The sequence below is a fragment of the Blennius ocellaris genome (genome assembly GCF_963422515.1).
Source record: "Blennius ocellaris genome assembly, chromosome: 20".
In the NCBI taxonomy this organism is placed as follows: Eukaryota; Metazoa; Chordata; class Actinopteri; order Blenniiformes; family Blenniidae; genus Blennius; species Blennius ocellaris.
Genome location: NC_137669.1, coordinates 15,040,508 through 15,057,505, shown reverse-complemented (window position 1 = coordinate 15,057,505; position 16,998 = coordinate 15,040,508). Strand labels below are relative to the sequence as shown.

The 16,998-nt window shown below is 40.4% G+C and overlaps 1 protein-coding gene across 1 annotated transcript in view; it reads right to left on the bottom strand.

Moving 5' to 3' along the window:
- ctnnal1 (catenin (cadherin-associated protein), alpha-like 1) overlaps positions 1–13,314 on the bottom strand; it is a 50,001-nt gene extending 36,687 nt beyond the window's left edge. The window contains exon 1 of the mRNA XM_080516307.1: positions 12,966–13,314. Coding sequence (XP_080372433.1) covers positions 12,966–13,061 — 96 coding nt within the window. The 5' untranslated portion in view covers positions 13,062–13,314. The remainder of the gene's footprint in view (positions 1–12,965) is intronic.
- Positions 13,315–16,998: the final 3,684 nt, after the last annotated feature.

Below are 16,998 nucleotides of genomic sequence, written 5' to 3'. Positions count from 1 at the left end.
TCCTAACAGCGTGCCTCATAAGCCTGCGTACTTTACAGTCCTATTTAGTTTCACTTAGTGAGATGTGTGGTTCTGTAACTGACAATTTATATCAGCAAAGGAGCAGAAATGCCTTTGTGGAGGGTTTCACATACAGACCGGTATAGCAGACCAACATTTCATATTATTGAATAGCTAAACCCTATAATCTCAAGGTGTTTTCTGTTATGTAATGTGCATGAAAGATGACACACTGCACAAACTCAACCATAAAATCAATTTTACCCTACAAGTTGAATAATTTAGATCAGTTTCACCTTGTAAGATGAAACACCCTCTAAAGCAACAAGTGAAACGAGTGATAGAAAAAAACTGCCTTGGCTGTGACTAATCTTTTTCTTTGAAACCATTCAAAAGGCTAAAAAATAATACAATGTGGCCCAAAGCAGTGCTTCTACTTTCGTGTTATCGCGAAACAAGCTTTGATTATCACCCACCACATTTTTGTGTTGTTGAAACTTGATATGAAAGCCCATGAAAAGGGCATACTTAAGCTCCCGATGAGACTCTATTGTATTCTTCTATCCTGTTATCTAATTATCTTGGTGAGATTGATGAGTAGCAGTGAAAAGAGGTGGAACTGTGGAATCGAAGCAGCCGATCATTGATGCGTCTCCAGATCAATCATCTACATAGGAGGAAATCAAAACGATTGAGACACTTTGAACTTCCGATTTGTCCTTGTCAACACCGTACTTTGAGAAACAAATCACAGGACAACGCCGTGTGGGGATATATTGACGCTCCCAGGAGAGGACAGAAAGCAGCCGCAACTGCTCAAAGATTTGTTCTCGAGTCACTTTCCGTAGATCCGACCGAGCAGGATGACAACAATCTGTCTGACGAACCTGGAAGTACGAACAATACGACCAAGCCACTGCCAAGCTGCCCCCGCCCCTCCAAGGTTGTCCTCACACCGAGTCGTGTTTAATGACTGAGTAATTGTATGAAGTCCTCAACAGGATAATCCCAACTGTTTGCCAACTCAGCCACGAAAACATTCCATCAGTCATCATGATGGGTAATTACAAGTAATGGACAAATAATAGTGTGCGGCAAACAGTGTGCGAGTGTGGCTTAACCAACCCACTGTGACAGCCTTTCTCAGTGATACCATGTTCTGCAGAATAAAAGGACTGACTGCATTAGTTGCTTGGAGGATGCTGACCTAATACACCTGATGGTGGCTTATTGTGGCCTTAATATATCTTGTTTTTGTTGAATACAAATGCTAAGAAAGCATATTTGGTTTCTGCATCCTCTGCGAGGAACAAATTAAATAAAAAGAAGTGTCTTTTATTGATAAAATAACTGATAAGCTGGCAGCAGTACTGCAGTCCTCTCGATTTCGAGGACTGAAATGTCCTCCAAGTTAAAGAAAGGTAAGACGTCAAGTGAGGAAAATGACCACAAAGCCACAAATTATCTCTAGAGTGAAACAAAATCTTAGATAAAGTTTAATATATGAGAAGAAACAGCCAATAAAATGTGAATGATGACATTAATAAATCAATGAAGTGTGTCACAGGAGTAGGGGTTGGGAGTAGGATCAATCACTGATGATAGTGGTGAGTGAACGAGGCCGGGTCCCTGGGGGAAGCGCTAACTCATGCATACCAGTCTGAATGGGAGTGCATAAAGGTCTCACCCTTTGAGACTTTGACATTTCACCCCGGTTGTGATGCCCCAATAAAGAATACATAGACACAGTTTCAGACGCTGCACACACCGATGCACATTGTAGGAGCTGGAAATATGAGCCCCCGAAGGAATGCAGCCCCTCCTCACTTAACTGCATAATGGCCTGCACTGTGACACACATGGGATCTTTTTAACACATTTATAGAGGTGTAAAGAGCATATTTCCTCTACATATCTATGACTATGAGTTACACTTCTGTCAATGCACTATTTAAAGTAAATACAATATTTTAACTAGCACCACAATGTACTAATCCACAAGCATGTATACACAAAAATAAGGGTCAACAGAAACATGTTAACCTATTAAATAACTGCCTTATTTAAATGAAAATTATATATTTTAACCATCTGCACCTCAAAAGCCATGTTTAGCTGTTCACTGGCCCAACAGAATATCTGTAACAACCACAACTGTATTAATAGGATGAGGCTGACTTTAACTTATTTATAGGTGTTGCCATTCTGAGTATGTGTCATTAGATGCACACGTACAACCACCCATCCAGAACGACTGTCAAATTGCGGTAAGAGGCATCCAGAAACAGAATGAAGATTTGAACTCCCCTATCAGTACAGACAGCTTTCAGGGCTTTAGAAGTAATCAATCAGAAACATATATCACTAGACTTGGGGGAAAAAAAGGAAGACATCTGCAATTTTGTTGATCAGTGGCCGCGATACGCTGCTTTAAGCCAGCAAAAGTAGCTGCCTTCATATATTACTATGCAAGCTGCACCAATTTATTGCTTACTATGATTTGCCAGTCTGCCCTGCTGTGTTTGGTTTCTGTCACCGCGTACTGGATTTAAGAACAACCTGTGAAATATGGGTTTATCCTGTACAGTTTGTAGAGCAATACCTGATTTATTCAGACTTCTACTTCTGTGCATTTTTATCAGCTTCGAGTTGAAATGATGGTGTCCTATTCTTGACTCAGAGTCTTTTCACAATGTTCGAGATGCTATCTTGTTACAATTGTGTTTTTTAACACTTTGCTGGATCCCCCCTGAAGATGTATGATGCTCACACAAAAGAAATAAGAAAACCACCATCCTGATCTCTCTCAGTTATTCTATGTCAAAGAAAGGGGCAGGCTAATTCTAGCTCAATTGGTTACAGGCTATTTATCCCCTTTGCAGTTTTTTTTATTTTTATGAATAGGTGCCTCACAGGGGATTAAGTATCAGTTTACAGTGCATCAGAAAAAGGGACAGGTCCAAAGAGGAATAGCAAAACAGAGCTTTTCTGACTCTGTGCAATAGTTGTAGCCTCTGGCTAGGTTTTCAGTGGGCTGCATAATTAATAAGTTGATATGGGGACACTGGACTCTCCAGAGAGGTTGAGCTTAAAAGTGAGAAAACAGTGGACTAAGTGAAGAGAGGTGGGAAGAACCTCAGCACAAGGCTGAAGACAGAAAATGCGAGAGCTGGAGAGTTAGGTGTGTGACAGGAAAACAGATTCAGGAAATTGGGCAGAGCAACAGAGGAAGGATGGAAGGCATACAAACAAGGTGCTACAGCCTCGTACATACTGATACTTCCTTACACCCTCAAGTCACCTCGTAAAATGAAGCAATGCAACACGTACTCCCTGTAACTACTCAAAGCTGCACTAGCTGAAAGTAGCACGACCATGCAAAGTTAATATTTGCGTTCATGCCTGTGCAACACTTGATGGTGTCCAATATACAGTATATAAGAATAAAGTAGGAAGGTTGGTGTGACGCACCAAATCTAATTGTTCCAAAATTTCAAACTCTTCGGTATTAGAAGAGAGAAGTAAAATGCCTGGTATTCTGTGTTCCTGCTGTCCTTCACACTCCCTTTGTTCTGTCATGTCAAACCTCATCTCTTTAAAAGAACTCATTATCGAGAGGGGAGAAGTTCAAAGACGCTCGAAGAAGGCAATTAACACATACAAGCCAGACTGAAGGATTCCTCTGCGGTACAGTCAGCAATGATGCTGCTGGAGAGGAAGAGAAGAACAAATATGATGACTTGGACGGCTTTGGAATGTCAGTCATTTCTACTTTGATTGGCCTCAAATATTAAGACAATTACACAGCAAGATTCTACATGATTAACAATACTTAACAAATAAAGGAAAAGCCCTGCCATATTTACCAAAAGTAAACTTTGTTTTCTCGTGTAATTGTTAATTTTCTAATTTACTAATCATTTGCTTTTTTTCCCCATTACAGCTTAATTCACTTAATTCAACTTATCAAATGCTGGATTCTTCTTTGGTATGTTGATGTTGTGATGTGAGGAGAGCAGTGAGTTTATCCTTGAGAGGATCATAAAAGTTTAGGGGTGGTCGGTGAATGACGTCAACCAGAGGTGTCGATTTTAGTTCAGAGGCTATATGCTGCTAAACTTGATCTCAAGTGGGCCTGCTCAGTAAAATGGTAACATAGACACTTTTTCTAAAAGTTTGCCTCAGTTTCCCACCCCCCCAAAAAACAATACATTGGCACTCTGAAAACGTTCCCATTTAATGCACTTTTTCCATAATTTATTTGAACAATTTAAAATTGCGATTCAGCATGCATATTGGGGAACATTAGAAATTACATCTGATCGCAACATTGCAGAAAATAATTTTGTATGTGAATATGTTTTTCAATTTGCTAGGTTATCCAGTGTGCCTGACTGAACCCTCTCACCAACCAATAGCCCACAGTTCGTATGTCCATCATGCTTGATATAGACAAACAATATCAGGTATGACACCCTTGAGCCTAAAACCCTGCCTTTAATCTTCATAGCTGGAAGGTGCTGGAACATTCCACAAAGATTTGATTCTGTAATTAGATGATCACACAGTTGAGACCGACTTGTTGGATCCAGGGTACAAATGTTTTCCATCACACCCAAAGGATCATTTGCATTATTGAGATCCGATGACTGTAGAAACTACTATCCAGGATGTTCAGTTGTGTTCAGTGTGAAATCATGAGAGATTTGTGACATTTGTTGTCCTGTCGCATTTAATCATCAAAGACAGGTACATATGCACATACAGGTACAGATGTGCTCAGTAACTGAGCTCGGATTATGACTATTCAATAATCAGTTGTGAACCCACCATGTAAAGGTCATAACAGAAAACCATAACACACTAGACCAGGTAATATTCATAGACCCGCTTTTGCAAACCTGAATCTAAACGAGAGGTTATTCTGCTTCCTCTTTCCTCTCTGTCACTCAAACCAGTTGTTCTTCTCTCATTTCTGTTATCAATTGGGAATCTTCTCTACTTAGCCTGTCTGGCACAAACAAACAAAAAACTTTCACCATTTTGAAGCATCAGCAGTTCACAATGGCCATGTCAATGAGTTTGAAGCATTAGATTGATGGGATGTGACTGGATTTGTATTCTAACGAGCAAATAGTGTATAAAAGTGTAGCTGATGCTGTGACTGCTGAGTGTCCAAGATAAAATGATGAGTGAAGAGGTTTTCATAACACTTGGAGAAACATTTTAAATTGTATAATTCCAGAGCTTTCAACGAAATCTGGGGTTTGTGGAGTCTTTAACCCCTCAGTGTTAATAAGTGTCCTGTGCAATGATGAGTCATCCAGACTGGGATCATCCCTAAGTCAAGAAGGAAACAACAGGAAACTGATGGGAGATGAACAGCTGCCTGCCAAATAGTGATGTGTTTACCTGGGGTTGTCTGGGCAGCACATGATATAGATAGACCTTGTGATATCTCTGGCAATGCATGACAAGGCAAATGAAAGAGTACATGCCGATAAGATCACAGTGAGTGGAATGCTGTCCTTGGCGTCCTTTGTCCTGACAGATTCTACATTGACACATTATGTTTGTGTACATGTTTAGATTTTGCAAATTATTTTCAATGCTGAGAGGAGAAGCAGGACTTAAAGAAGAAAATACATTTCTAAGCAATACTGCATGATATTCAGTTGACATGTGACATGCTGTAATGTTATTGAGTACTGTGATGACAGTATGAAACTCTATAAATACAAACACTTGAGTAGATAATGCTGATGTATTTTTACTTTGGAAGTTTGTTCTATCATATAACACTGCTCTTTTTGCTGTTTTTCCAATCACATGTGCATCTACAATTAATTATTTCATATTTAAAATTCCTTAATTTGGAAAGAGTTACAGTTCAGTCAATCTTAAGTTAATATCAATATAACAATAAATTTGGGATATATTGTGCTGCCCTAATTCACACACATATCATGTTGCATTTTTTTTTTTTTTTAAATCAACAGAAAACACCTTTCACACAAAGACTGGCAGTAAAACTACAGTTCTTATTCCCTGGAGTTCACAGATGGCTCCCTGTGCAACTAAAAAGTAATTAATGAGAGGAAGAATGTCCTTGTCTGTACTTCTGGCGTGTGTTCATGCATCTGTTTCACTCCACAGGGTTCTCTACGTGAGGCTGGACAGCACAAAGCATCACGCTACATTAGGCACCATTTCCCCACTGATAAGAGAATTCCTCCTGTGTACTCACACTTATGGGATGTCTCATCACTCTCATCATCATAAACCAAAAATATAATGTATATACAGTCTGAAAGAAGGCCAGAAAGCCACTTCATACTTAACAAGAATTTGAGCCATTTAATAGCCTCTGCAAGACATGACATCTTACACACAGTAAATGTATGCTGTGCTTGATGTTAAAAAAGCAATAGTTTTTAGGTGTGTGATGAAAATAAAATTCAAAACAATAATAGCAAAAGAGGAACATAGTTTTACAGATAATATGTCCTGGTTAGTTTGGATAGAAGCCTAGTAAAAGCAGATATATCTAAACCCACTGCTTATCCAGAAATGTTAGTGCTTGATATGATAAAAACTTGCCTAACCCAACTAATCTGAACAGGTTTCTAAAGAGAATGCTTTCATTTCCTGTTTAATACACAGCAGGGACAATGTGGATACAGATAATGCCAATTTACGACTCTTTGATAGTAGTGTGGAGGTAAAATCAATACCTTAATAGCCTCACTGAGACAGCAAATAAGTCTTGTCGTTGCTATATTCTTTGAGACAATTAAAAGCTGTTTTAGCTTTAACAACTTATATTACAGAGGGTTTGAGAGCTTTTGTCACCATTAAGGTGACGACTTTCTGTAGGCCTGGGTTATTTGGAGGTTTCAGGCACACGTGCCCAATCACACTCTCAATACAAAACACAATAAAACAAACATTTGTAAGTATACCAGCCGAAGAAAGGTCCATGCATCGTCATGAAAATAGCAATCTGTAATGAGTCCCCACATAGCAATAGCTAGAGAGAGAGAGAGAGAGAGAGAGAGAGAGAGAGAGATGTAAAAAGAGTGCAAGTTAAAAGGCTTTGGAAGAGTGAGTGTAATCACAGAACAATCAAGAACATGAATCTCAATCATTCAAATTGACCAAGTTAGCTGACTAATGCACCCTCTTTACCAGAAAACATGGAGGAGTTGAGTGGAATTACATCGCATTTCAACTGGGTGAAATGAGGCTGTTGTCTGAGTTTACTATCGACTATTGTTCAGGCCTCATACCCAGCGATTCATGCATTTGCAGGGATCTGCTGAAACAAAACACCAAACCACATGTTCTGCTCGTCTCCTTAGGAGATGAAAGATAATCTCTGTTCAGACAGATGATTACCTGTTAAGTGTTTACGAACACACTGGCCATTCTTCAAGGTTTGATAATGGCCAATCGGGTAAAATGGTGACCCACAAGCTGTTGGTCTGACCAACACCGAAAACATGTTACAACACTGAAACACAGGTGAAAACACACCACCATCGCAGATTCATCGAGTTTCCATCAGAATGGATGCAAATACGAAGCCAGAGGAAACACAAAGGAATTCCCAAAACTTTTCGGGGAAATAGTAATGAACAAAACAAAAGTGTATTTTGTTCAGTAAGATGGGCTTGTTTTGCTTTGTGGATGTGTACATGCATGCATTCTTGCACAACTATGTAATCCTTGTGTGGTTTTGCTTTCATGCCAGAGACCCATTTGTCTTCATTATCATCATTCGGGTGGAGGAAGCAAATCTGTTAGGGCTCATGGCAACCGTAATGCCTCTCTGTCTGGATATAAAAAAACAGCTTCACTACCTGGACGTTTGTCATGTGCCTCCACCACAGGACCAGGCATATTAAGAAGGAAATAGTGCCTCGTACCTCAATGAAACTCCATTTCCAATATTTCCAGAGGGAAAGATGAAATACTGATTGATAGCTGTGCTTACAAAACCGTTAGTTCAGGAGTGCGTGTTGGGCCAGTTTGTTATTTTTTCCAGCATTTTCTTTAATGCGGCATTTATGTATAAAATAGTAATGCTACCACTGAGCTTTTGTATAGGTTATAAAAACACCATTCAATCCTGTAGTGAGCAAAATGAACATGAAAAAAGCTTTTTTTACACTCACTCCTTTTAGCACATCAGACGGTAGAACTGCAAGCGTCGCAGAACCCCTGGAAGCATGACAAAGTCGATGCTAACAAACCTGGACAGAGAACGGATTTTCCAGGCCCAATTATAGCAGAACATCTTTGAAAAAAAGAATTCCCTGGCTCGGTCTTGAAGAAAAATGATGGAGACGGGTGAGCTTTTGTAATCACAAGGCCGAGGTGTCACAAGTGTTTAAACATGCACTGATCTGATCAAAGTGGTGGATTTTATTCCCATCGTACTATTCGTTCCCACACAATTCTGCCTCAAAAACCACACCTTTACACCTCAGCGGTGCGGACCACCATGTTGGCACCGAGACTGGACGGCTGGGATTTTAACAAAGAAACACACCTCACAAAAGCCCAGGAACAGAACTGTTATTTCACTAATCACCACTTCGAAATAGAACTCAGATCTGAAAGAAAAAGCAGCCAGATTACTGCTAATTGCCTTCCAGCTGGCCACAGACCACATCACAGGTAGGATACACAAACAACAGCAGACATGTTCGCTTAGTTTCCAGCTCTCCATGTGATACCCATTACATGTCTGACCACCACGAAAGCAAGTCATTAGCCCCGCAGAGGCCCAAAGAATGAGCGTGACGGCAAAGGTGAAGCAAAGCACGTTAGCATATTCCTCGACCAGAGAGGCATCTTCTGCTTTACAAAGACTTTTTAGAAGAAAAGCCAAAAGAATATAGACAAAAATGGAGAAAGTACCTCAATAATATCCAGGTAGAACTTCACATAAACAAGACTCACATTTACATATCTAAATTGCAAAGAAAAATGAGAGCAGCATAACATAACATCGAGTTTGAGTTGACACTCAGATCTACTGCCAGAGCAAAAACCGCGCACACAAAGAATATGGTGAATGTGACAGGTGAACATGCAAGCATGAAAAGAAAAAGTGTGGGTGGGACCGTGTTCATCTATCTAACCAGTTACTGTATGTGGTGCAAGCCAGGGAGTCTCCCAGGCCTATAATTACACCCTGTGGTGGGAGTGAAGCTGATAACCACGGCCCGAGGATATCAGCGTCAGAGCAAGACGAGGCAAGGAGGAGCGGAGAGGAGACGAGAGTCACACTAAAAGAAGAGGGCACCACATGATACCTTCTCAAACATCAGGTTTTCATTTCCTCCTTGATCGATATCTCACGACCATCACAATTCAAATGCAACCACACATACATAAATATGTACAACGCTTTACAATAAAGCCTACAAGCTTGGTGCTTCGAGGAGGATAATTGCATTGAAACCAATGGAAGGCAGCATTGATTCTCAGAAATGTCACCTCAGCAACCTAATTGTTAACCAAACCTAATCTTAAAAACATTAAGGTGAAAATCAAATTTTTACAGCTCAGTTAAGCATCAGTCTTCCCTGGTCCCAGTTCAAGGTGTCATGTGGTGTAAGGTGCAGTGACCAGGCCGAAACAACAAGAAAGTCACCACATATAATTACGAACATACACAGGTATTACAACAACAACATGCACAATTAGTGTTCATATTCACCCGGAGCATGTGTGGATATATTCATTGTACGTTTCTGTGCTCACTGGTCCAGGATGTACACTGCCTTCAGCCCAGTGTCAGCTAGAAGAGACGATATCAGGATGGACAGGCATTTGTTTTTAAACTGTTGACGGAGGATTGCCTGCCACAAAATCATTCATTGAAGACCCGTAGATCCTTATTGGAAGTTTGTCAAGTCAACACTGCTCTAAAAGTGTGGAACACAATGTTGTGCACAAGAAGATCCATTGAGGATCAAAAAGTCACATTTTTATGTGGCTTAAATATATGTGGCAGAATTCCTCCATCTAGTTTGTCATTGGCTGAGCAGCCTTGCACCCATATGTTGTGCATATAAAGTAAAAAGTAAAAAAAAAAAAAAAAATCCATAGTGCTGTCTGATAGATGATAAGACAAGTCTTCAGTCATCAGTTCAGCAGAAGGTTTTTTCTTTCTGTAAATCGACTAACCGCCACAATTTTAAGCATGTTTCGTGAGCATTTGCACTAATCTAGTGCATGGGACCATGAAAATCACACACACAGCAGGTGGAACTAATGTAGCAGTCAACAGTGACCGAGCGTAATGTATCGATGACGTCACAGCAACAACAAAAGAGAAAAAAAGTTCTAGGGAGTTGACAGTCCTTGGAAATGTGATTTCTTTCAGCATTGCAGGGCTCTGTTGCTATGGGGACATGCCTCACACTGAGAAAAAGGAAAATTAGGAAACATTGTCCTTGAGGCCCACCATTCAACAGCGGCCTGCGATATGCTGAACGCCGTGAGAGTGAACGGCACATTCTCCTACACTATACACTGGAGTACAGCCAGGCTCTTACAACGGGCCGAAGTGCACTATAAGTTTGCTGCAGAGTAAATACCATTAAGATAACGACAGCAGATTTACTGAACACATTCCCACAGCATTATAAAAGCCCTAAGTACAACCATTTGTAAACAAACTGCTGCTTGCATCACAGGACAAACTTTATCTGGCCATATCCCTTCATGTCTCATACCATATGCGCAAACTCCTAAAAACCTTTTACTTGGATGTACTTATGAATGACTGATTGCCAATGTAAGAAAGCAGAAAGCACACACTGCTATCATGTGTTGATAACTTACCCATATCCATTCAGTACAGGATGGCCTTACATGTTTAGAATGAGCCAGTGTGATGACAGGGAGGAAGCGGGCAGTCGGGGTACTCGGGGGGGGGGGCACAAAGCGCCACAGGGCCCCCCCAATGAGGATATTAACCACACTCATTCAATCCAACCATGAGATGCCTTTGGTTTCAACTGAAAGCGACGAGACATTTACAGGTTTCCACCTGAAGGGAATACTACCATTTATGAGAGGAGTGGTCACTTCCCCATTCATTCATTACCCATTCTGCAGTGGAAAATGCAGAAGCTATATAAAATCGTTCATTTATTGTTTCTACAAGTTCCCCACAAAAGTTTGAGGACAAATTCTTACAAGGGAACTTGGTTGGGATATACAATAAAATGATTAATTTATTGACTTGACCTTAGTGTTGAGAAGAGGGACTGCTGTTTTCAGTCTGCAGTAGAGTTGAAGAGTGCAGCAGCTTTAAGCTGCCTTTCACTTTCACTGAAGACAACAAGATATTTACAACCTTCTGCCAAGAAAAACCTTTGTTGTTTTTTTTTCCCAATCAATCCATCTTCTAGTAAGTCTTCTGTTGCAAATGATTTTAATTAAGGAGCCATATATAGCTGGTAGTAAAGGCATTTTGTCAAAAAGTTAGGTAAGAGAAAGTCGACAGCATTCTTGATCTCCTATCTTGTTTGTTTGTGCTAATTTAAGAAGATGGGACATGCGGAAATATATGTTTGAAACACAATTGTGTACAAATGAAGGGGAAGTGATCATTTATGAAAGGAGTTGTCATCCCCTATTCTTTGAAAGATGTAGCAGTGGCAAAGCAGAAGCACCATAAAATAAACCTGTTTCTGGACCTACCATCACCCCCTAATGACAAACAAATGATAATCGAGGAAAATATTCAGTTTATTTCAAGACAAAAAAATGCCATTTTAATTGATATTGGAGAATATAATCTCATTCTATTCAGACAAAAAACAAGTTTAATAGTAAACCACATTGACCACCATGTGGCAATACCACAGAGAGAAATTGGACCTTTTGTACTCAATTTGCTGCAATTTAATTCAAACAAGGACATTCTCTCTTTTTGAACAAATTAACCACTGCTTTCATACAGAAATATGACATTTAAAAAGATCTGTACTCTGATATAGTCAATAAATAAACAATATGTGACTGGACTTACACTCATAGTATGGCAAGTGTAAATACATGCTAAACACAGATTTAAGCCTATTTTACTTTTAAGTAGTGTCACATTATTAATCAACATGCATGTGTGATAAGCTGATGTGGGTCTCACTCAACCTTCCCAAAATGACATATAATGCAGCAAGGAGGACACAAGCCACTTTGTTGCACTTTAAGATAAAATAAGTAATTAACTCATCGACCTGAACTCCATGCTTTTTGAGCAGGGACTACTGTTTGGAGTGTGCTATGGGAGAGTTGTTGAGAGAGTGCAGTGGGGTTTAAGTGGGTCTTTCAACGTCTACTGTTTATTGAAAAACAAAACACGTGCCTTAAAGTGGCCCAATTAGAGAAGTTGGAGTCACAATGAAAAAAACACCCCCAAAACAGAATACAACTGTGAAAACTTGTATGACTTCTGCTTTCAAGAGAATTCGTTTAAGAAAAAACAAAGTCTGCAATTAAAATCAGGACTAGTTGATAGTTAATAGTCATCGGTTATAGCTTTTACTTTCCCGTATTCAAGCATTAGTTGTTATGTAATTATGTTCCATTACAAACAACAACAACAACAACAACAACAACACAAATGTGTCGTAAGTCTTTATTACTGTGGTTGTATAAAGTTTGGATCGCCTCCGCTTCCCAGGGTTCCTCGGCTTAATGATCGTACTCAGCTGGAACGACTGTGTGTAACACCAACATGACAGTAACAATGTCACATCTGCGTACATTTTTAACACGTGGGGTAAAATGCTGCACGAGACTAAAACACGCACACAAACAAGGTAAACAAGCCCCGACACGGCTTCAAACTGCGCTTTAAAAAAAAAAGAAGAAGAAGAAGAAAGAAAAGTGCCCGGAGCTAAAGGAGAGCTCGTTTAAACAATCGCTGGGGTACTCACCTGCGAAACTAAGGGGATAAGGGTCTGCTCCACCGATCGGGTTTTGATTTCCAGCCCGGAATCAAAGTTCGTGTTGCCGCACGGAGATGAAGCCATTCCCGCCGAGTCCTCCTGCACCGACACACAATACACCGAACCGGGAGCCGTTTTCCCTCTGAGAGCTGGCTGGAGGAGCAGCGGACCTTGCAGGGGTTTCTCACTTGGTTCTACAGTCTTGTTTCTTTCTTTCTTTCTTTCTTTCTTCTTTTTTGGTTTCTTTTCCGAGCGGCTCTGCACACACACACACACACACACGCGGCGTATTAATCCACTCCTGCTCGGTGGCTGGCTGTGCCGCTGCGCCCGCTAACGTTCACGGAGTTTACTCAACTATACGGCAGGGAGCGGACTGCAGCACACACACACACACACACACACACACACACACACACACACACACACACACACACACACACACACACACACACACACACACACACACACACACACACACACACACACACACACACACCATTAAAGTCAATGCGCTTATTTAGATTACTGTCAACAGAGGCGGATATCACAGGGGGAAGTGAGGGGACCAGAACCCCACTATACCCTGGCACTTTTTCTTGGAAAGAAAAAATATATAAATAAGAAAAATTAATTACAATATGGTAAATGGATTTCCACTTTTCTACTTCTTGAGCCCCCTAAGCACTGTACTCTGTTAGTTACATTCACTCATTCACAACCCACTGTTCAGTGTCGTGCTCAAGGACGCTTGGGGGAGGAGATGTGGAGATGGGAGAGCACACATCTAATTTAACTTTGAAACAACATGTTAGCGATCAGAGAGTTTGACGATGAATTCAATATAAAACATATGTATGGCATGCAGAAGAACGTTACAATAGATTGACCATATGCTTGAGGAACACCGAGGACGTTTTCGTTGACTAACATCAAGAAATGGACTACAAACCGCATTGTAACTTGTGTGCAAGAAGCTGTTGACCATCTGCAGAGGTAGAGCCCAGTGCAGTTGCAGAGGTGCTCCTAAGGTCAAACAAGTATTAATGACGTGACGATACAGACGTTTCAAAGTAAAAATTATCCCGTTTGGATGATGGGCGTGGAACCGATCTGTTTGGAATTGCACAGAGTGTACAAAGAGCTCATATTTGGTTCTTCTGAATTGTGCAGTCACATAAAAAATAGGCTTATTTAAAAAAAAAAAAGAAAGCATGTTACATGTGTGCTATGTTTAGACTACAACATGCAAAAAAGGATTTGATGTTTGAGGATGGATTATCAGTTCATGCAAGTTTCACCTGGTGTACGAATGTATCTTTTAGAAATGTATCACATATCCATCCGAGCAGATGGGAGAAAGATGCTTTCCTCACATCGCAGCTCAAGTTTGATCCCCGAGACACAGAATCTTATATTGTTCCGCCAGAGTGAGAATCCCTCCTCATATCCTCAACACACAACAGACATACCAATCAAACCTGACTGCACTCATTCACATGCGATGTCTGTCCATTCACTGGATTGCATGAGTGGATGCTGCAAACTTGAGCTTTGGTCTCTGTGGAGAAAACACTCATTTTCACAGTCTTGCCATCTGAGCTGCTCCAGGTTACATTGGTTGCAAAGCCACAAAGGGTTTTAAAGCAATAACATTGCCTGGGAAAAGTATATTTATGTTTTGAGCAAACTTTCGTTTGTTGTTGAAACTGCAAACATTGACAAAATATAAAAGGGCAGCTACTGTGTAAAAAAACAACAACCCCAAAACAAACTGGAACACACAGATCTGTATTGCGTACTGTATAATACCGAGAAGTGAGCCTCCATTGACGGGTAAACATAGTTTGATTACATACAGTATGTACATACAGAAACATTGTAATCCAGAAATTGAAATGACCCAGTCTCGATTCACATACAACAGTCAACATTTCTCCGTGCCTCCATCTTCTACTGAGTATTCAACTCAGGGTCACTGGACACCAGAGGCAATCCTAGCTGATCGTGGGAGATTGGTGGGATACAATCTGAACAGGTCACCAGTCAATCACAGGGCAAACAGAGAGCGAGAGACATAATCACTCACACTGATATTTACAATTACAGTTTATAGTCACCAATTACGTTAAACTGCATGTTGAACCTCTGCATGCACAGGAAGAAGATGCAAACTCCACTAAGATGCAAGAGTGCCAACTACTGTGCCACTGTGCAGCTCTACCTCCACACTTGACCCCTACATTTCACCAAATAGTCATAAAAGTGTATTATTTCGGTGTAAAAGTTTAACAGGAACTAATAAATGATCCTTGTGACATGATACATTTAGAAGTTTCAGACAAGTAGTTCTCTCAACCTTCCTGTCATACACTGAAATGAGGAACAAACGGTTTATCCAAGGAACACACAGTTCCTCTTCTTTTGTGGCCCACTGACTTGACACTTTAATAGGACTTATTATATTTTTTTTGTAGCCTTGATCTTCATCTCATTCAAATCACTGTATCCTCAAGTGGCTCCAGAGGCTAATTTCTAACTTTACAAGTGCAGTTATTGGACTACAAGCAGTGAGCACTTCATACTACAAACACAGCAGAGGACAGATATAGTGACGGCTTTTGCTGCCTGCTTTATTATCAAGTTCGGATGCTGGCTGGCTCTCTGTGTCAGCATTGGAGACAATCCCTCTGTGCATGTGTGCGTGCATGTGTGTACGCAATTCACAGGCCCAGCCAGTATTTATTTAAAACCCCAGAGCTATGCTTTAGTTCACCCCTCCCTGTTTACATTGGTTTCACTCCACACATACACAGACATGTACACACACACACACACACACACACACACACACACACACACACACACACACACACGTACAATGGCTCATTATGAAGGCATGCAAGCAGTTTGGCTGCTATGACCGGACAAGGTTATGTCTTTGATAAATAGCTATTCCACCACATAGATAATATCAGTATGTATTTTTTAATCTGCACCCAGGCTCTCTTCTGACTGATAAGATTAGAAACTCCACTTGGGCTTAATGCAGTATTAATTTGTGTTGGTTCAAAATATTCCAAGCACCATAGCTGAGTTCAAGAGGAAGAATTAGAGATAAAAAAAAACTGATACCTCAAGTAATAATCAGAAGAAATAACTCAGACAAAAAGCTTTATATCCACAATCTACAACAAATGTAATACAGTGTCTTTTCTCATTGTCAGTGCCATGCTCCAAGCTCTGAAACAAGCTGCTTTGGCTAAATAGTATCTAATTTGTTCCACAATATTCAATATTTGCTCCTCCGGCTCTGATGTCTTTTAGACACATTGCATTTTGACAATTTGCCTGAAACATTGTGCAAGTACAGGAAGCCCCGCTTGTGAATACTGCACATCATTTGCACAGTCCCAGGATATCACTCATTAAATAAAAGATGCTTATGCGTGGTGTGATTGTGTTGCTAACAGCTGCTTCTTTTTCTCTCCATGCATCCGAAGTGCTGACTTCTCTCTCTTCCTCTCCCCCACTTTGCATCATTCTTTTTGGTTGTGCAGCTCCCGGAGCAGGGAACTGCTGAGCCTGAAGAGATCATGATTTTTCAAGATGTAAACTGAGTTGGATAAGTAGATTCAAATTTAGGATTCAAAGGCAGGCTTGTGGTAAAATACTGAATTGTAATTTTTCTTGCATTTGATAATAGTAGACATTTTCCTTCTGGGAAATAAAAAGCCCATTATATGAAGAAAAGACATGTTCTTACATGAATTTGACCCAGCTTATACATATTCCTAGACAAGTATGTTTTGTAGGTTAATGCTTTATGTATAGTTTTCACAATATAATTTCTACATTTGTGTTCAGGAGGCGTATGACTCTGAATGCTTACATGTAAGGCTACCATGGCCCTGACGGAGACCTGCAGCTGAACTCATTCTCTTAACACGACACAGTGACCCGAGAGGCCCACGTGAAGAGAAAGAGTTCAAATTGAGGTGAGGTGCTGGATAGCTATTTA